Raw genomic sequence first — 21,605 nt, 5'->3', positions numbered from 1 at the left:
CACCTCATCAGGAGCATGCCCAGGCGTTGTAGGGAGGTCATACAGGCACGTGGAAGCCACACACACTACTGAGCCTCATTTTGACTTGTTTTAAGGACATTACATCAAAGTTGGATCAGCCTGTAGTGTGGTTTTCCACTTTAATTTTGAGTGTGACTTCAAATCCAGACCTCCATGGGTTGATAAATTGGATTTCCATTGATTATTTTTGTGTGATTTTGTTGTCAGCACATTCAACTATGTTAAGAAAAAAGTATTTAATAAGATTATTTCTTTCATTCAGATCTAGGATGTGTTATTTTAGTGTTCCCTTTATTTTTTTGAGCAGTGTACTTGTATGTGTGAGTAATTTGAATCATGAGATTTCTGTTTTTTGAATTTGGCGCTGTGCTATTTCACTGGCTGTTGTCAAATCGATCCCGCTAACGGGATTCGCGTGTTAAGGGGTCACTAAGAGGTTAACACTATCAACTAATCAAGGGCATATGTAGAATCAGGTTTAGTCCTGGGCTATAACAACAGCCAGCATACCCTGGAGTTAAGATAGGTCTTCTTTACAACAGACACCCCAAAACCACACATATAGTATTAACTTTTGATTTATTAGCATCTCATTTTGTGGTTCAAAGATGTTCACAATTTCTTGTTAATATAACAAATCACTTCTCGGGCGATATGAGCGGGAATTCTACCTTACACAGAAACACTAACAGTGAGGAGACGCAACATAGCAACCAAGTCTGGAGGCTTGTGAGAAGAGATAAGGACTAAGTTTCCTTAACAGGAAACAGTGGTGGTTCTTAATTCCCCAGCCCTAACTCAACCAAACCACAACTCCTCAGTGATTAATTCTGGTAGAGTATCTACACAAAACGCTAATATACAGAAAACATTTAGAACATGACCATTTTTATATAGTGATTAAAAGTATAGGCAAAGCCATGATCCTGCCATGGTGTTAGGTATTTGTGTCTAACCCAAAAAGGCACTGCTTTGTTGTTTTGGCTGCGAGGACGATGACTTAATTCATGACTGAATCACACCGATCGTTGGCTTGAAACCATTTCTAATATAACAAAGAAATATGGTGAAGGCCTAAGCACAGAATTTTTGTTGTTGAAGAAAACTCAGAAGTTTAAACTGCTAAATACTGTACAATAATTATGAACCTTATTTGAAAACATTGGTGGTTTGTTTAACTAGAATAAATGCCATTTTGCATATAGGCTAGCTAACGCATACCTGTTTATTAAGCTAACTATCAGGGCATACATGAGGCATGGATACACAAACAATAAGTAATTGGGAAAGAGATATCACTATACTGACAATGGAATGAAAATTATACTATAAACAACTGAATAAATGCACAGCTTTTCAGATAGCGTCTGTGTATTTGACTGATGTTAGGACAGATCTCCCATAGGGCTGCAGTCTGACTATATTAATTTCTGTGTGAACTTAGGCAAAATGGACAGGCTCTTCATGTAAGAACTGAAAGCAATGCTGTCTCTCTAGTCATCTGTGCAGTAAGTAGCCTGAGGAATTACAAAAACAATCATGATAGCTTGCCATTTAATTAGCTATAGCATTTACGGACGGTCGGTAGTAAGATATTCTATAGCGGACGGTAAGTGCAACAGGTGGAAGTTAAGGCATCACATCTTGGAGGAGGCAGCGACGGTAGAGGCACCTCTACGGGTGTACACTCTCACGGTGTCCTGGGAGAGAGGAGGAGGGAAGGAGACAAAGGGAGAGAAAGAGAAAAAGAAGTTAGAGCTCAATGCTAAAGTTTTATTCATTTCAGAATAGATTTGTGGATATAAACAGGTAAAACACAATCTTGTTAACGAGGGGTCCTGTGAGAAACAGTTACAACACAAATACATACTAAATGTAAAGGAATAACAAGTACAAAAACAAAAAAAGTTCTACATGTAAAAAAAAACAACACTTTAGTTCATGTGTGCAACTTTTGATTTTCATGAAGGATCTGCAATATACCCAAAACTGCTCATGTAAATGATTTGACTATACTTGGATCTCTTTTTCCCCAAAAATATTTCCATCCAATTATTCCCAAGCATCTGCAACGAGCCGTCTCAGATATGCAAGTGCTTTTCCTATTTGAACTATACTGCTCAAAAAAATAAAGGGAACACTAAAATAACACATCCTAGATCTGAATGAATGAAATAATCTTATTCAATACTTTTTTCTTTACATAGTTGAATGTGCTGACAACAAAATCACACAAAAATAATCAATGGAAATCCAATTTATCAACCCATGGAGGTCTGGATTTGGAGTCACACTCAAAATTAAAGTGGAAAACCACACTACAGGCTGATCCAACTTTGATGTAATGTCCTTAAAACAAGTCAAAATGAGGCTCAGTAGTGTGTGTGGCTTCCACGTGCCTGTATGACCTCCCTACAACGCCTGGGCATGCTCCTGATGAGGTGGCGGATGGTCTCCTGAGGGATCTCCTCCCAGACCTGGACTAAAGCATCCGCCAACTCCTGGACAGTCTGTGGTGCAACGCGGCGTTGGTGGATGGAGCGAGACATGTCCCAGATGTGCTCAATTGGATTCAGGTCTGGGGAACGGGCGGGCCAGTCCATAGCATCAATGCCTTCCTCTTGCAGGAACTGCTGACACACTCCAGCCACATGAGGTCTAGCATTGTCTTGCATTAGGAGGAACCCAGGGCCAACCGCACCAGCATATGGTCTCACAAGGGGGTCTGAGGATCTCATCTCGGTACCTAATGGCAGTCAGGCTACCTCTGGCGAGCACATGGAGGGCTGTGCGGCCCCCCCAAAGAAATGCCACCCCACACCATGACTGACCCACCGCCAAACCGGTCATGCTGGAGGATGTTGCAGGCAGCAGAACGTTCTCCACGGCGTCTCCAGACTCTGTCACGTCTGTCACATGTGCTCAGTGTGAACCTGCTTTCATCTGTGAAGAGCACAGGGCGCCAGTGGCGAATTTGCCAATCTTGGTGTTCTCTGGCAAATGCCAAACGTCCTGCACGGTGTTGGGCTATAAGCACAACCCCCACCTGTGGACGTCGGGCCCTCATACCACCCTCATGGAGTCTGTTTCTGACCGTTTGAGCAGACACATGCACATTTGTGGCCTGCTGGAGGTCATTTTGCAGGGCTCTGGCAGTGCTTCTCCTGCTCCTCCTTGCACAAAGGCGGAGGTAGCGGTCCTGCTGCTGGGTTGTTGCCCTCCTACGGCCTCCTCCACGTCTCCTGATGTACTGGCCTGTCTCCTGGTAGCGCCTCCATGCTCTGGACACTACGCTGACAGACACAGCAAACCTTCTTGCCACAGCTCGCATTGATGTGCCATCCTGGATGAGCTGCACTACCTGAGCCACTTGTGTGGGTTGTAGACTCCGTCTCATGCTACCACTAGAGTGAAAGCACCGCCAGCATTCAAAAGTGACCAAAACATCAGCCAGGAAGCATAGGAACTGAGAAGTGGTCTGTGGTCACCACCTGCAGAACCACTCCTTTTATTGGGGGTGTCTTGCTAATTGCCTATAATTTCCACCTGTTGTCTATTCCATTTGCACAACAGCATGTGAAATTTATTGTCAATCAGTGTTGCTTCCTAAGTGGACAGTTTGATTTCACAGAAGTGTGATTGACTTGGAGTTACATTGTGTTGTTTAAGTGTTCCCTTTATTTTTTTGAGCAGTGTATAATGAAATAGGCAAATACCCTTTTAATTGACATAAGCTTTAGTGTCCGTTGACAAGAATGAATGGACTTACCTTCGTGGGCTCAGTGTTGTTGAGTAGGGTCTGAACCCCGTTCCCATAGTCTGCATGCACAGCCATCAGATTCTGAACCTGGAAAAACATGGCGCAAGAGCAGGGAGAGACGGTCAGAAGTGTTGATACCGATGGCAGTAAAATAAATGCATTATACAACATTGCATTGCAAAGATGACCTTCATGGTAGTGAGGAAGATGATGTCTGGGAAATATACAGTGCCTTCAGAAAGTATTCACACCACATGACTTTTTCCACATCTTGTTGTGTTATACAGCCTGAATTTAAATATATATTTTTTTCATTTTCTGGCCTACACACAATACCCCATAATGTCAACATTTAATAACGTTTTCCTAAATATTTATAAATCAATTAAAAACGAAAAGATGAAATGTTTTGAGTCAACAAAGTATTCAACCTGTTTGTTATGGCCAGCCTAAATAAGTTCAGGAGTAAAAATGTGTTTAACAAGTCACATAATAAGTTGCATGGACTCACTGTGCAATAATATTGTTTAAGATTAGTTTAATGACTACCTCATCTCTGTACAATACACATAAAACTATCTGTAAGATCCTTCAGTCGAGCAGTGAATTTCAAACACAGATTCAACCACAAAAACCAGGGAGGTTGTTCAATGCTTGGCAAAGAAAGGAGATATTGGGAGATAATTTTTTTTTATTTTTTTTTTTAAATGACATTGAATATCCCTTTGAGCATGGTGAGGTCATTAGTTAAACGTGGATGGTGAATATACCCAGTTAATACAAAGATAAAGGCATCCTTCCTAACGCAGTTGACAGAGAGGAAGGAAACCGCTCCCGGATTTCACCATGAGGCCAATGGTGACATTAAAACAGTTAGAGTTTAATGGCTGTGATAGCAGAAAACCGAGTATGGATCAACCACATTGTAGTTACTCCACAATACTAATCTTATTGACAGAGTGAAACAGAAGCCTGTAAAGAATAAAAATCCTAGAGGAAAACCTGGTTCAGTCCGCTTTCCACCAGACACTGGGAGATTAATTCACCTTTCAGAAGGACAATAACCTAAAACAAGGCCAAATCGACAGTGGAGTTGCTTACAGTACCAATAAGACATTGAATGTTCCTGGGTGGCCGAGTTACAGCTTTGACTTAAATCTGCTTGAAAATCTATGGTAAGACCTGAAAATGGTTGTCTAGCCATGCCAAACAACCGATTTGACAGAGCTTGAAGAATTTTGAAAATAAAAATTGGCAAATGTTGCACAATCCAGGTCTGGAAAGCTCTTACAGAGATGTACCCAGAAAGACTCACAGCTGTAATCGCTGCCAAAGGTGATTCTAACCTGTTTTGACTCAGGGGGTTTATTTTTCCATATATATATATATATATATATATATATATATACATATATACACACACTATATATATATATATATATATATACACACATACATATATATATATATATATATATAGAAAAACAAATATTAGAATTTTTCTTCCAGACTATTTTGTGTAGATCGTTACAATTAAATTCATTTTAATCCCACTTTGTAACAAAATGTGGAAAATGTCAAGGGGTGTGAATACTTTCTGATGACAGTGTGGTGGAGGGGAGTTTGATTTGAATAGTAATGATGATGATGTTGATAAAAAAAACATGAAGATAGAAATAACATGATTGCTGATCACAATGATGATGATAAATGGTGACTTAGACAATCAAAATGAGGAGGAGGAGAACTCACCCAACGTTTCTGGATGAAGACTTGGGCTCCCTTCAGGGCACCAGCCATGTTCTGACATAGCCTCTGGCGCTCCTCCTCATTCAGCACCTCAGTGAAGAAGGTACGCACCTGCAATACACACACACACACGGTCAGAGCACTGGTCTCACACACACAAACCAACAGATTTATTAATGTATCAATAAATATTTCATTATTTGTAATCATTACAGTTCATACTGTATAAAGAGATCATTCAATTGAAATACATTCATTAGGCCCTAATCTATGGATTTCACATGACTGGGAATACAGATATGCATCTATTGATCACAGATACGTGAAAAAAAATTAAAAAAATAAAACCAGTGAGTATCTGGTGTGACCACCATTTGCCTCATGCTGCGCGACATATCTCCTTCGCATAGTTAATCAGGCTGTTGATTGTGGCCTGTGGAATGTTGTCCCACTCCTCTTCAATGACTGTGCAAAGTTCCTGGATATTGGCGGGAACTGGAACACGCCATCGTACACGTCAATCCAGAGCATCCCAAACATGCTCAATAGGTTACATGTCTGGTGAGTATGCAGGGTGACATGTCTGGTGAGTATGCAGGCCATGGAAGAACTGAGACATTTTCAGCTTCCAGGAATTGTGTACAGATCCTTGCGACATGAGGTGATGCATTATCATACTGAAACATGAGGTTAGGCAGCAGATGAATGGCACGACATAGGGCCTCAGGATCTCGTCACGGTATCTCTGTGCATTCAAATTGCCATTAATAAAATGCAATTGTGTTAGTTGTCCGTAGCTTATGCCTGCCCATACCATAAACCCACCATGGGGCACTCTGTTCAAAATGTTGACATCAGCAAACTGCTCGCCAACAAAACGCCATACATGTGGCCTAAAGTTGTGAGGCCGGTTGGACGTACTGCTAAATTCTCTAAAAACGACGTTGAGGCGGCTTATGGTAGATAAATGAACATTAAATTATTGGGCAAGAGCTCTGGTGGACATTCCTGCAGTCAGCATGCCAATTGCACACTCTCAAAACATCTGTGGCATTGTGTTGTGACAAAACTGCACATTTTAGTGGCCTTTTATTGTCCCTAGCACAAGGTGCATCTGTGTAATGATCATGCTGTTTAAATCAGCTTCTTGATATGCCACACTTGTCGAGTGGATGGATTATCTTGGCAAAGGAGAAATTATCACTAAAAGAGGTATTAAAAAGAAAAGAGTTTTGAGCAAATTGAACATTTCTGGAATCTTTTATTTCAGCTCATCAAATAATAACACTTTTCGTGTTGCATTTATTATTTTGTTCAGTGTATTTCCAAAACTGTGGTTTACTTTAATGTAACTAGGGCTGACCCCAATTAGTCGACTAGTCGATTGTTTGGTCGACCAAGATTTTGTTTTGTCAAGCAGTAGCAAATAAAATATATACACACCCACATCTTTAAAAAAAAAATGGAACACAAGACACCTGTCTGATTCACGCCCATCTCAGTGAACTAATCCATTGCGCTCTACATAGATACATTACCTGTGTGACATTATCATCGTCAGCACTGTTGTAGCGGCCCACATCTGGGGACACCTTAAACCTGGTTTCCACGTGCTGTCGCTGGGTCTCTGGAGCACTGAAGCTGTTGGGGAAGTAGTTGGGAGCGCCAGCCTGGTTGTTGAACATGCACATAGGCCCGTCTCGCTGGTAGTTGGACACACGGGTCCTGAAGGGGCAGTTGACGGGCAGCTGCAGGTAGTTGGTTCCCAGCCGGTGGCGGTGTGTGTCTGGGTAGGAGAACAGACGCCCCTGCAGCATCTTGTCGGGGCTGGGCTCGATGCCAGGGGGCATATTGCTGGGGTCAAAGGCCAGCTGCTCGATCTCAGCAAAGTAGTTGGCAGGGTTTCTGTTGAGCACCAACCTCCCCACGGGAATGAGGGGGTACTCCTTGTGAGACCACACCTAAGGAAAATGAGAAGTGCTGCTACTTCCCAGGCCAACCAAGGTACATGGATGTGCAAGAGATTTCTAGCCATTCTTGGAGGACAATTTTTATTTTTTATAGAAAATGTAAGCATGCATGACCCCTATACTGTACTATTTTCACATAATAATTATCCTGACTAGACTGCAGCTATTGAGTCAGTTGCCGATTATTGTACCATTGACAAATGCTACGACTCCATAGCAGATCTCAGACCACTTTCAGATCTTTCAGTCGTTATGTGGAGTATGTCCCCCCTCTGGTGGAAAAGTCAGAATACTGCAACTGGACAATATTTTTGTGGACATCTTGTTTAAAATGGCTAACAAAGCACAATACTAAGACATTTAAGGCATTTGTCACATTCTTTAAAAAACAATGCAAAGTATTGATAAAAAGTTATGCACCTACTATAAGGGTTAGGGTCCCCACATAATTGAATAGAAGATTGAGTATTAAAACTGTATCTCTATGGTACCTTGGTCAGGTCAAAGGGGTTCCACTGGAATTTCTCGGCCTGGTCAAAGGTCATGACCTGGATGTAGAATGACCAGGAGGGGAATTTGCCGTTGGCGATGGAGGTGTAAAGGTCTCGGATGGCGTAGTCCGGGTCGGTGGAGGCCAGGCGCTCGGCGTCCTCAGGCTTCAAGTTCTTGATACCCTGGTTGGTCTGAGAGGAGAGCACAGGAAGGATGCTATGGGTTACTATGGACCCGTCCCAATTTTTCTAACTACGTTTCCTTCTTTTACCACCATTACTCTCTTGCATCCTTCAGGTAACTAAGTATTGTCGACTCCTATATCCATTAAAGTGTAGTACATTTCACTAGTCTGTACTATCCATTCACAACATCATTTTTAGTTGTGCTCTGACCTTGTAGTGGAACTTGCAGTAGACGGGCTGATGCTCGGCGTTGACCAGCTTGAAGGTGTGGGATCCGTAGCCATTCATGTGGCGGAAGCCATCGGGCAGACCACGGTCACTGAACAGGAATGACACCTTCACAGAGATTAAGACAAAATTATGAACAAAGGCACATATTCAGTCAATTTAGCCAATGTGATATGTAAATAAGATATAATAAAAAATAACAAAAAACATATGCAAGTAGAAGCATGATATAATAAACTGATCAGAAAACGGATTGAAAACTATTTAAACTAATGCAGCAACCGCCATTTCTAGATATAGTGGCATAGCTTTAAAATTGTTAATGGAGTGAAATCTGAAACTACAACGTATTTTCGGATGCTAACTAACTATTGTGTGTGCATGTGTAAAGGTTTGGTGGCGGGTAGAGAGCACCAGGTACAGTACCTGATGCATACACTCAGGCCGCAGGCTCCAGAAGTCCCACACCATGTCTGGGTCCTTCAGGTGAGTTTGGGGGTTGCGCTTCTGAGAGTGGACGAAGGATGGGAACTGCACAAAACAAAGGGAAAATCAGAGAGATGTGGTAGTGGTAATGGTATTTAATATTATACGGGGAGATGAACTAATGTATTAGCCTGGTTGCCAGTATGTTTAGCTAACGTCCCACATGTCATGTGTCAAAGACTGAATCTTGGCAAGGCACACCCAGGCGCAATCTTGACTCACGTGTCTGAACTCACCAGCATGGCGTCCCTGATAAAGAAGATGGGGGTGTTGTTGCCAGTAAGGTCCCAGTTGCCCTCGTCAGTGTAGAACTTGACTGCAAAGCCACGTGGGTCTCGCACTGTGTCAGCTGAGCCCGATTCCCCAGCTACATAAGTTTGAGACAAAATAGGTTGATAAGAAACTCACATGGAAAACCAGTATAAACACAAAATATTTGTAAAAAATATGACAATGTGTATTTTCTGGTATTTATTCAATGATGTATTGATGTACAGTGGGGTCTGAAATGATTGACACCCTTGATAAAGACAACAGAAAATGACTGTATACATTCAAATACTGAGCTATGTTGTATGCTGCTAAAAATTGGGGGAAATTATTACTTTATACTAATACAATTGCTCAGAGAAAGATTATTACTTGATAAATAGTTTTTTTCTCAAAGAGGTAGGGGTCAGAATTATTGACCCCCGTTTTCAATACCTCATCTTGTGAGGATAACTGCACTGAGCCTTTTTCTGAAATGTTTTATAAGTTGGACAACACATCTTAGACCATTCCTACATACAGAATCCTTCCAGACCCTTGATATCCTTCATCTGCACTTATAAACTTCCCTCTTCAATTCAAACCACAGGTTTTCAATGGGTTTCATGTCCGGAGACAGATGGAGATTGCAAAATATGTTTTTGTGGCCAATTAAGCTTTTCTATAGCTTCCAAAACATGTATTTTTTTTTTTTTTACAATGGTGGGGAAGTACCAAGATGGAGGCGCGTTGGATTCAGAAAGCACCCCTCTGTCAGTCATCTAGTGTATATATTGCATTTTATACTTACAGGAGCAATAAGGTTAAGTACCTTGCTCAAGGGAATGTCGACAGCTTTTTCACCTAGTCGGCTCGGGATTTGAACAAGCAACATTTTGGCTATTGGCCCAATGCTCTTAACCTCTAGGCTACCTGACTGCCCAGAATTCTTCTGATATCGGCAAACATTGCTTTTGCAGACAAGCATGCTTAGTCATTCCATATACAGTAACAGTAGTCTAATTGGTAGCTAGCAAATCTGATAGGGTTTCTTTTTGCATGTCCTTAAGGGAAACAAAAGTAACACTGTAAATGTGTTTGTAGCAGTTTTATAGAAAAGCCGGAGTGAGCAGCCTCAAAATACTATTTTATCATGTAAGTTGAGTAAATACCAGGGGGGAAAAAAGACAAAAATGTAATGTAGGTTAGTCTTGCCCACAGTGGAGAAGCGAATGGCGATTGGTGTGGTCTTGCCCACATGCTCAAACACCTTGGCCTTGCAGTAGCGAGAGATGTCATGTGTCACCTCAAAGTACCCAAAAGCTCCTGTGGTAGAAGAGGCAGGACATGGTCAGTTACTGTGTATAAATCTAGCTAGTTAGGTTAGTGAGTAAACACTTACTTATAAAGCCATACACGTGGTGCACTTTACCCTTCTGTAGAGTGGGCCAACAACACAGGCCGTCACATGATCAAGCATGGTCCTATAATATTCTGCCCCAAGTAGACTAAAGAGCAGTTTCCAGTATTTTGGTCTAGACCGAAAAGTAGGCCAACACTTTCTAATGTTTCTTTCAAATGTGATAGGCCTGTCTAGGGAAGTGTTTCCCCTATACCATTACTTTGTGAGGGTCCACTTCTAAGAACAAATCTAGTGACGTACATGGTCCCCCCCATTTCAGGGGACCAAAAGTATTGGGACAAATTCACTTATATGTACAGTGGGGGAAAAAAGTATTTGATCCCCTGCTGATTTTGTACGTTTGCCCACTGACAAAGAAAGGATCAGTCTATAATTTTAATGGTAGGTTTATTTGAACAGTGAGAGACAGAAAAACAACAAAAATATCCAGAAAAACGCATCTCAAAAATGTTATATATTGATTTGCATTTTAATGAGGGACATAAGTATTTGACCCCCTCTCAATCAGAAAGATTTATGGCTCCCAGGTGTCTTTTATACAGGTAACGAGCTGAGATTAGGAGCACACTCTTAAAGGGAGTGCTCCTAACCGCAGCTTGTTACCTGTAAAAAAGACACCTGTCCACAGAAGCAATCAATCAATCAGATTCCAAACTCTCCACCATGGCCAAGACCAAAGAGCTCTCCAAGGATGTCAGGGACAAGATTGTAGACCTACACAAGGCTGGAATGGGCTACAAGACTATCACCAAGCAGCTTGATGAGAAGGTGACAACATTTGGTGCGATTATTCGCAAATGGAAGAAACACAAAAGAACTGTCAATATCCCTCGGCCTGGGGCTCCATGCAAGATCTCACCTCGTGGAGTTGCAATGATCATGAGAATGGTGAGGAATCAGCCCAGAACTACACGGGAGGATCTTGTCAATGATCTCAAGGCAGCTGGGACCATAGTCACCAAGAAAACAATTGGTAACACACTACGCCGTGGACTGAAATCCTGCAGCGCCCGCAAGGTCCCCCTGCTCAAGAATACATATACAGGCCCGTCTGAAGTTTGCCAATGAACATCTGAATGACTCAGAGGACAACTGGTGAAAGTGTTGTGGTCAGATGAGACCAAAATGGAGCTCTTTGGCATCAACTCAACTCGCCGTGTTTGGAGGAGGAGGAATGCTGCCTATGACCCCAAGAACACTATCTCCACCGTCAAACATGGAGGTGGAAACATTATGCTTTGGGGGTGTTTTTCTGCTAAGGGGACAGGACAACTTCACCGCATCAAAGGGACGATGGACGGGGCCATGTACCGTCAAATCTTGGATGAGAACCTCCTTCCGTCAGCCAGGTCATTGAAAATGGGTCGTGGATGGGTATTCCAGCATGACAATGACCCAAAACACACGGCCAAGGCAACAAAGGAGTGGCTCAAGAAGAAGCACATTAAGGTCCTGGAGTGGCCTAGCCAGTCTCCAGACCTTAATTCCATAGAAAATCTGTGGAGGGAACTGAAGGTTCGAGTTGCCAAACATCAGCCTCGAAACCTTAATGACTTGGAGAAGATCTGCAAAGAGGACTGGGACAAAATCCCTCCTGAGATGTGTGCAAACCTGGTGGCCAACTACAAGAAACGTCTGACCTCTGTGATTGCCAACAAGGGTTTTGCCACCAAGTACTAAGTAATGTTTTGCAGAGGGGTCAAATACTTATTTCCCTCATTAAAATGCAAATCAATTTATAACAATTTTGACATGCGTTTTTCTGGATTTTTGTTGTTGTTATTATTCTGTCTCTCACTGTTCAAATAAACCTACTATTAAAATTATAGACCAATAATTTCTTTGTAAGTGGGCAAATGTACAAAATCAGCAGGGGATCAAATACTTTCCCCCTCCACTGTAGTCAAAAGTTTAGTAGTCAAAAAGTAGTCAAAAGTTTAGTATTTGGTCCCATATTCCTAGCACACAATGATTACATCAAGCTTGTGACTATACAAACTTGTTGGATGCAATACGTTTGGAGCTCACTGTATATTGCATAAATGCCAATCAGTTTCGATTAAATGTATTGGTAGTGCTGGACACCCACCGCCTCCCTTGGCATGCACCACCCTCTCTGGGATGCGCTCGCGGTCAAAGTGGGCCATCTCGTCTATGAACGGGGTGTCCTGCACTAGGAGGGGCCCCCGGGGACCCGCTGTTATTATATTCAACTTGTCCCCTATCGGGTGACCAGCCCCAGTGGTCAGGTTGTCTGGCCTCTGAAGGGGAAGAAATGGCATAGACATCATACATAAGACACTGCACATGTTTTATTTACACAGTCATTAGGCCTAGTCTCTCACTTTTCCTTTGGTAACAGAGTAGGTCCTTTCCCTGATTCCACATCAGCTGCACTTACACACATTATTCATTTACTTGCTCTCAGGAGACATAACTACACACACATTAAGACTAGGAATGTACAGGTATACTTTTGTGCACCTGACACTTAATAGCCTGGGCACAAGACTCAATGGTCCCATTAGGTATGTGTGAGATAGGTACAATTCTGACATTATACAGGTCCCTCACGACGCCAGGACAGCGGAGTCAATCACCACCTTCTGGAGACACCTGAAACCCCACCTCTTTAAGGAATACCTAGGATAGGATAAAGTAATCCTTCTAACCCCCCCCCCTAAAAGATTTAGATGCACTATTGTAAAGTGGTTGTTCCACTGGATAGTGTTTTGTACTTTGAATGATCAAACATCAGCTTCATTACGCAATTGCTCCAATTCAATGTGTGCATTACAAAATAGTCTAAAAGGCACAAACAGTTCACATCTCTCATTTGGCCTTGTTTACTTACAATGTTGCTTAATGTTTACCCGTTATCCATAAGTTGACATGGCTAAAGTCCAGGCTAAACTATAGCAAGACAATGACCAAGCTACATTTGCGATCCCAACAAATCAAGGTCCATATCCTCCAGTTATTGCAAAGAATCACTTATTATTCTATTCTCAAATTGCAATATTTTCAAGTTAAACCAGAAAAATACACACAAGCAATCAACTTCTTGGCATTTAATGAGGTACTCTAGCTAGTTGACGTTAAATCAAAAACAAATAGCTACTCTGCAGTTCCGTTATTTCAATACATTACATCAAATTGAAATCAAATGTTATTGGTCACATACACGTTTAACAGACGTTATTACGAGTGTAGCGAAATCCTTCTATTTGTCACAAGAGTATGGGAGTAAACCCTAGTTAAACTTGGAATTCTATTCAACAATTATCAAGAAAGCCCGAGCTGCAAGGGTTTCCACTAGTTAAGAAAAATAGTAGAAATGTGCGGGGTTATTGACTTTGTGATTGTGGGTATAGCAGCAATAGGCTAACGTTAGCTGTAGGCAGCAGCCAGCTAACAATTCCTGCATGATCAAAAACGGACACAATTCAAATACAAATGTGCATTCTTTGGTTGTGGAATTGAACAATACCATGGTTCTGTAAATGTGGAGCTAACTAGCTATCTAACGTTAGCATTATAGTTAATAAGTAGTCCAGGAGGAAAAATGCGACCCTGGATGATCGCTCACCATTTCTAAACAGAATTGCACAACACAAACTAAGCATAGAAATAGACAAACCTGAGCGTTTCGGTTCTCTTTCCATAGCTTCATTTGGTCGGTTGCTTTCCCTCTATCCTCGTCCATCTTGAAGGCAGAAGTTTAAACCACAACTATGTGGAAAAATTTATATTTCTGAGTGATAACGTTATTTAGCCATTGTACTTTGTACGATTAGGGTCCTCCTGCTTGCTACCCGACTCCTATTGGATGCTGGATAACCAGCTACTTTCGGACCAAAGAGCAAAAAATGATGTACCCCTTGCGATCCAAGCTTGCGATCCAACTCTCCAACCCTCACGTGAGGCAACAGACTAAACATATTTAAACATGTGGAATATGTACATTGCTAGTTGGCCAGTTTGGCAGGGATTCATTTCATATTTATCAGATTATGCTGACCCCATTACTAAATCTATCACAAGTGAAGTTACTATATAGCTGCTGTGTGCACTCATCATGTTGTGTTGTTACGGAAACATACGCACACAGACAGAGAGATAGCTTTATTCCCTTTTATTAATAGTGTGTAGTCAGTAAATGTATAGAAAATAGAAAAATGGCAGTTTTATTGCTTGTTGAGATGTGTTAAATTGAGTGGACACAAGGCTATTTAGCCATTTCAATTGGGAGCATAGGTCGTGAAAGGCAGAAAGGGTGGACTGGATGGATATAGGTGGCTTCAAGTGAAGAATCATGGACCTTTTTATTTTAACTCAATATTCACAATCACAACCAACATAAAATAGTCAGGAGGCAGAGTTGAATGTATTAGCTTTATTCTGTGGAAAGTGGGAAGCATACAGTATACTTCTATGTTATTGTAAGAATCCACTGTTCCATGCACTCAGAAAAAAAGGTTCCAAAAGGGTTCTTTGGCGGTCCCCATAGCGGAACCCTTTTTGGTTCCAGGTAGAACCCTCTGGAAAGGGTTTTACATGGAAGCCAAAAGGGTTCTACCTGGAACCAAAAATGGTTTTTGAAAGGGTTCTCCCATGGTGACACCCAAAGAACCCTATTAGGTTCTAGATAACACCTTTTTTTTAAGCATGTAGGTTGCTGAAATGTTACCTCCAACAAAGAATCCACAAAAGCCTTTTTAAAAAGGAAAGAATAAAATGTCTCAATATTCACTGTTCCATATGTTGTTTCTGAGATGTTACCTCTAACAAATAATCCACAAAAGCCTTTTTGAAAATGAAAGATGCTAAGTGGGATCCTTGATATGAGCATAACTCTAACCCTAAACTTAACCCCAACCTAACATTTACCTTAACTCTTTTAAATCTCAACTTCAATAGGGTGACGTCATAGATTGGGTATTCCAAGCATCCAACTTAGCATTTACAGCCCCCTCTGGGTGTGTCTGAGGTGAGCCCCCCCCTCCACCTCTTCCTTCCCCAAACCTTCCTCCCCCTTTGAATTGACACTCCTTCCTGATTGGTAGCCAACCCAAATCTTTGAATAACCTGTTGCACATGCAAGGACGATGAAGGGGAACCTATACTCCCTTACACCTTGCCTCCGAGATGAGCTTCCTGTTAACAACACCTATTACACAAAAGGGGCAGAAGTGCAAAATCATTACTTTTTCACTTTATTTACAGATTTTCAGATATTAAAAACAAAAACAGTACAACCCCAATCCCTCATTCTCCCATCCATCAACCCTCCCCCTCTCTCTCCAACCCTCCCTCCAAGGCATCTATAAAAGTTAGTTAAATAGGAAAGAAGAAGAAAAAAGAAAAACAATAGAATCAAAACCAATGGAAAAAAAAGTTCAATAAAAATTATTATCAGCACAAATGACCACTAGAACAGACAAGACTACTTATCAAACTATGCAAGTTACACTAAGTAAAAGACAGGCTCTCCACGTATTGTATTAATGGGGACCAGGTTAAGTCAAACTTTTGGTCGGGACCCGTGCACAGTGTACCTAACCTTCTCCAGAGGCAGAGATGACATCACCTCCTTAACCCACTGCATAAAGGAGGGCGGCTTTGCAGACCTCCAGTGAAAGAGGACAAGGCGACGAGCTAGCAGCAAGGTAGCGTGGTAGCATTCTGGTCTAGGGGAAGTACCCCAAAAATGGCAGTGACCGGGTTGGGGCTAACAGTTGTATTACACATATGTGAGAATGCCTCAAAAATGGGGTCCTAGAGGCCACAAAGATTGGCATGACCAAAACGTGTCCCACAGTCGCTGGATTCTGGTGGCATCTCAAACACTTGGGGTCAACATTTGGGTATATGCTTTCCAATCTGTCATTTGAGTAATGGAGACGGTGCAAAACCTTAAACTGAATAAGCCCATGCCTTATGCAAAATGAAGTGTGCATACGCTCAATACTTTGTTGCCATATATATCATCGGGTAGCTCACCACCTTTTTCTTGCTCCCAAGCAGATTTTGTATTTGCAAAGGAAGGCAGATTAATGTTCTGTATTATGACGTATAATCTGGAGATTGTGCCCTTCAGATAAGGGTTAAGCTCTAAGCACCTCAACTGGACAATTAGTAGGCTTGAGTGGAAATGAAGGGAAATGTTTCTTGGCAAAGCTAAGAGGCCGTTCCTAGGCCAGAACTGGAATGCCGTGTCAATCTGTGATGCTGGGAAGAGATGATTAGATGTTAATGGAGAGAAGCCACTTGCTTGTTTAAGGCTAAAGTGACTTCTGAATTGGGACCAGATTTTAAGGAAGTTCTTAACAATGGGGTTCAAAACATGGGTAACAAGGTTCATGGGCATTGGGGAGCACAGGAGCAAGACCGGAGAAGTTGGAAGGCTTGACTTTGACTCCATGGTGGCCCAAGTTGGGTCATCCTTGTTTTCAAATGTAGAAACCCAATAAACACATTTAGATATATTTGCTGACCAGTAGTAGTTAAAAAAAAATTGGGAAGGCCCTGCCCGCCTGCGGGCTTAGGCCTCTCTAGATATACCTTTCTCATTTGTGGATTTGACTTATTCCAAATGAAGTTGGAAATGTAGCTGTCCAGTTGTTTGAACATCGACTCTAGAGCAGGGTTTCATCAAGGATCTCTCTGTACTTTGCTCCATTTATCCTTCCCTCGAGTCTCCCAGTCCCTGCCGGAAAAACATCCCCACAGCATGATGCTGCCACCACAATGCCTGACCGTAGGAATGGTGCCAGGTTTCCTCCAGACGTGACGCTTGGCATGCAGGCCAATCTTTTTTTCATTACACCAGAGAATCTTGTTTCTCATTGTCTGAGAGTCCTATAGGTGCCTTTTGGCAAACTCCAAGCAGGCTATCATGTGCCTTTTACTGAGGAGTGGCTTCTGTCTGGCCACTCTCCATAAAGGCCTGATTGGTGGAGTGCTGTAGAGATGGTTGTCCTTCTGGAATGTTCTCCCATCTCCACATAGGAACTCTGGAGCTTTGTCAGAGTGACCATCGGGTTATTGGTCACCTCCCTGACCAAGGCCCTTCTCCCCCAATTCCTCAGTTTGGCCAGTCAGTCAGCTCTAGGAAGAGTCTTAGTGGTTCCAAACTTCTTCAATTCAAGAATGATGATGGAGGACACTGTGTTCTTGGGGACCATCAATACTGCAGACATTTTTTGGTACGCTTCACCAGATCTGTGCCTCGACACAATTCTGTCTTGGAGCTCTATGGACAATTCCTTCGACCTCATGGCTTGGTTTTTGCTCTGACATGCCTTGTCAACCGTGGGACCTTATATAGAGAGGTGTGTGCCTTCCCAAATCATGCCCAATCAATTGAATTTACCACAGGTGGACTCCAATCAAATTGTATTTACCGGTGTAGACCTTAGTGAAATGCTTACTTACGAGCCCTGAACCAGCAATGCAGTTAAAAAAATAAGTATAAGAAATAAAAGTAACAAGTAATTAAAGAGCAGCAGTAAAATAACAGTAGTGAGACTTTATACAAGGGGGGTACCGGTACAGAGTAAATGTGCGGGGGCACCGGTTAGTTGAGGTAATATATACATGTAGGTAGAGTTATTATATACACATGTAGGTAGAGTCTGGGTAGCCATTTGATTAGATGTTCAGCAGTCTTATGGCTTTGGGGTAGAAGCTGTTTAGATGCCTCTTGGACCTAGACTTGGCGTTCCGGTACCGCTTGCCGTGTGGTAGCAGAGAGAACAATCTATGACTAAGGTAGCTGGAGTCAGTCATGAGTGAACAGGGAGTACAGGAGGGGACTGAGCACGCACCCCTGAGGGGCCCCTGTGTTGAGGATCAGCGTGGCGGATGTGTTGTATCTATCCTTACCACCTGGTGGCAGCCCGTCAGGAAGTCCAGGATCCAGTTGCAGAGGGAGGTGTTTAGTCCCAGAGTCCTTAGCTTATTGATGAGCTTTGAGGGCACTATGGTGTTGAACGCTGAGCTGTAGTCAATGAATAGCATTCCCACATAGATGTTCCTTTTATCCAGGTGGGAAAAGGCAGTGTGGAGTGCAATAGAGATTGCATCATCTATGGATCTGTTGGGGCGGTATGCAAATTGGAGTGGGTCTAGGGTTTCTGGGATAAAGGTGTTGATGTGAGCCATGACCAGCCTTTCAAAGCACTTCATGGCTACAGACGTGAGTGCTACGGGTCAGTAGTCATTTAGGCAGGTTACCTTCGCTTTCATGGGGACAGGGACTACCTAAAGGTTTCTGCCAAGGAACACAAGCAAGTTGACCTTTTCTGGCTTTAATAGACTGCGGAGTGGGGTAACAATATTGCCTGCTGTAGGCCTACTGAAAACACGTTCAGACGGAACGGTACCACATATCACCATATGATTGGTTTATATTTATTTATTTGCACACAAGAAAATACAATATTGGTAAGGTGATTTCCACATTGTAGTTGAATGATTAGATGAAAAAAAAATAATAAAAAAATAATAAAAAATATACTAATCAATTTTTTTTTTTATAATTAAAAAAAATATTTTGGTGGTTTGTGCATGACAGGCTGCATTACACATTGTTCACATCGTTGATCTACAATCGTATACCAACGATGTTCGGACAGGTCGATGGGACGACGTGTCATTCCAGTCTCCACCCAACCCTAATCTACATAATGGGACAGTTCCAAGGACAGACTGGGATGGGATTAGAAGCTATTTAATTGGAGTTAAATACGAGACAGCCAGGATCAACAAATGGCACCGTATAACCCCAAATAAATACTTTCATCAGAGTTGTGAACCACGTTTTTAAGAAACAGCATGCAGCTACAGGTGCTGTATTAAAGTAAAAAACTAAATTCATCTGGCTGCACACTGGTTGGAGTATGTTCCCAAAACTGCTGTTTTTATACCATGACAGACAATGGTTTGACCATTGTAATGATAGAAAAATCCCCCCCCAAAAAACTTGCTATTGAGAGTAATCCTCTCCACTGCAAAAAAGGCAGTGAGTGTTGACAAAGAGGGAGAGAAAATCCTGAGCTTCTCCTCGCTCTAAACTTCATTGAAGATTCATTTGAGAGGGAAACAAAACGTAACGTTTAAAATCACAGAGCTACGAGTCATCCATTCACGAACACTTCCTGACATTAGCATAGAGATGGTAGGCTAAACAAATAGGCCCTTGTTGACCACGGTCAAGTGGAGCCCAGAGTACGTATCTTTTTAAACTGTGCGTGTTTGTGCTAACTGCTTTGATATCTGTACATCGCGATCACGTTACAAATGTATACTAACATGAAATAACCTTGAAACAACACTTGATTATTAAACTCCCCCCTCAGACTGACAGTCTCTCTCAGTGGGCAGTGTATCAGGGTTTCCCTGCAGAGGCCCAGTGTTTTCATCACTCATTAACAGACATTCTGCTCATCTGATGCAGTGGTTAAAGTGGAGCTGACAGCATTTTAACTACTTTACAGTTCTGAAACAAACAGACAATCATAATAGTTAAAAATGTACAATTCCTAGTTTATGCTACAAAACCAACTTTATAAGAGGTTTTGAAAATAGGTTCTATTTGACTCCATGTTCCATGACATACACTAAGGCATTGTTGGCTAAATAGATGGATGCAGTTCAATGCATTATTAATATAATTCACCAATACATTTCTTGGTAGTCCAAATAATATTGCTATCACGTTGTAAATCACTGCTGGCCTGGTACATTGTTTGCTGCCATTCGTGATGCATTGTTTCAGTTTCAATGACTCACTATTTTGAACAAAAAAGGACGACTATAACTAAGGCTGGGAATGTCAATACAATCAAACTAGCAATGTGAACCCTAACGTGGCTAATAGGTCCATGTACGTGTCAAGGCCGAATAGGACACAAGCGAGTTAACAGTTGAGTCATCTACTTTATAAAATTACAGCCTGGTGTTCTTGCATAGCTGAATTCAACTTCAATTGGGCTGCTTTTGTTTGTCCCGTTTACAGCGTGCAGTGGAGGGAAAGTGTGTAGACACTTGCCACAGTCTTGGCTAGTCTACTAAAATGTTGCAGTCTGGCTTCAGTTTTTAAAGCTTGACAATGAATTACCAAAAAACTAAACCTGCAACAAAACACCATGCTAAGATGAAACATGTAGGCCTTTACAGCAACATTTGTGCAGTAGCCAAGGCTGGCTACTCAACTACAAGACAATTTGAGTGCACCATACTGCAATGCTACATTCAATCACACTGGTGAACCATGCAGTTAAAAAAAAAGGAAAAACATTTTTGAAGTTTAAATGTTTCAACAACCTATAGCTACGTTTTTTTTTTGTTATTTGGAGATATTAGATACTTTTTGATTTGGGTGGCAGCATATCATGCACATCTGCAAGCTTACCAGCAAAGTCTGGACAAATATTATTTGACTCTTGTTTTAATAATGTTAAAATGCTATATACAGTATACTTTGTACATTATAAAGGGCCATATTTTTTTTTTTTAAATAAAACAATGGCAAATTTGGGTCGCAGTTATATGTTTAAAAACCAAAAACAAATAGGCTATGACTGGCCCGTGAATTCGTTATGTTTCTTCAATATGGCCTATGCACTGATTACATTTACATTTACATTTTAGTCATTTAGCAGACGCTCTTATCCAGAGCGACTTACAAATTGGTGCATTCACCTTATAATATCCAGTGGAACAACCACTTTACAATAGTGCATCTAAATCTTTTAAGGGGGGGTTAGAAGGATTACTTTATCCTATCCCAGGTATTCCTTGAAGAGGTGGGGTTTCAGGTGTCTCCGGAAGGTGGTGATTGACTCCGCTGTCCTGGCGTCGTGAGGGAGCTTGTTCCACCATTGGGGTGCCAGAGCAGCGAACAGTTTTGACTGGGCTGAGCGGGAACTGTGCTTCCTCAGAGGTAGGGAGGCGAGCAGGCCAGAGGTGGATGAACGGAGTGCCCTTGTTTGGGTGTAGGGCCTGATTGAGTTTAACACCCCTGATCTAGCATACCT

At 41.9% G+C, this 21,605-nt stretch overlaps 1 protein-coding gene across 1 annotated transcript; it reads right to left on the bottom strand.

The window, feature by feature from the left end:
* Positions 1–583: 583 nt before the first annotated feature.
* On the bottom strand, positions 584–14,503 carry LOC106564824 (catalase). The gene is made up of 11 exons (XM_014131256.2): positions 14,204–14,503; positions 12,653–12,824; positions 10,356–10,466; positions 9,128–9,258; positions 8,832–8,936; positions 8,388–8,513; positions 7,992–8,183; positions 7,069–7,491; positions 5,534–5,641; positions 3,791–3,868; positions 584–1,721 (listed from the first exon to the last, which is right to left on the bottom strand). Exons 1-11 carry the CDS (start codon positions 14,267–14,269, stop codon positions 1,659–1,661), a joined length of 1,575 nt encoding a protein of 524 aa, XP_013986731.1. The 5' UTR covers positions 14,270–14,503; the 3' UTR covers positions 584–1,658.
* Positions 14,504–21,605: the final 7,102 nt, after the last annotated feature.

The sequence above is a fragment of the Salmo salar genome, chromosome ssa12 (genome assembly GCF_905237065.1).
Source record: "Salmo salar chromosome ssa12, Ssal_v3.1, whole genome shotgun sequence".
NCBI lineage: Eukaryota > Metazoa > Chordata > Actinopteri > Salmoniformes > Salmonidae > Salmo > Salmo salar.
The sequence above is the reverse complement of the archived record's forward strand: the minus strand, read 5'-3'. Positions and strand labels throughout refer to the sequence as shown.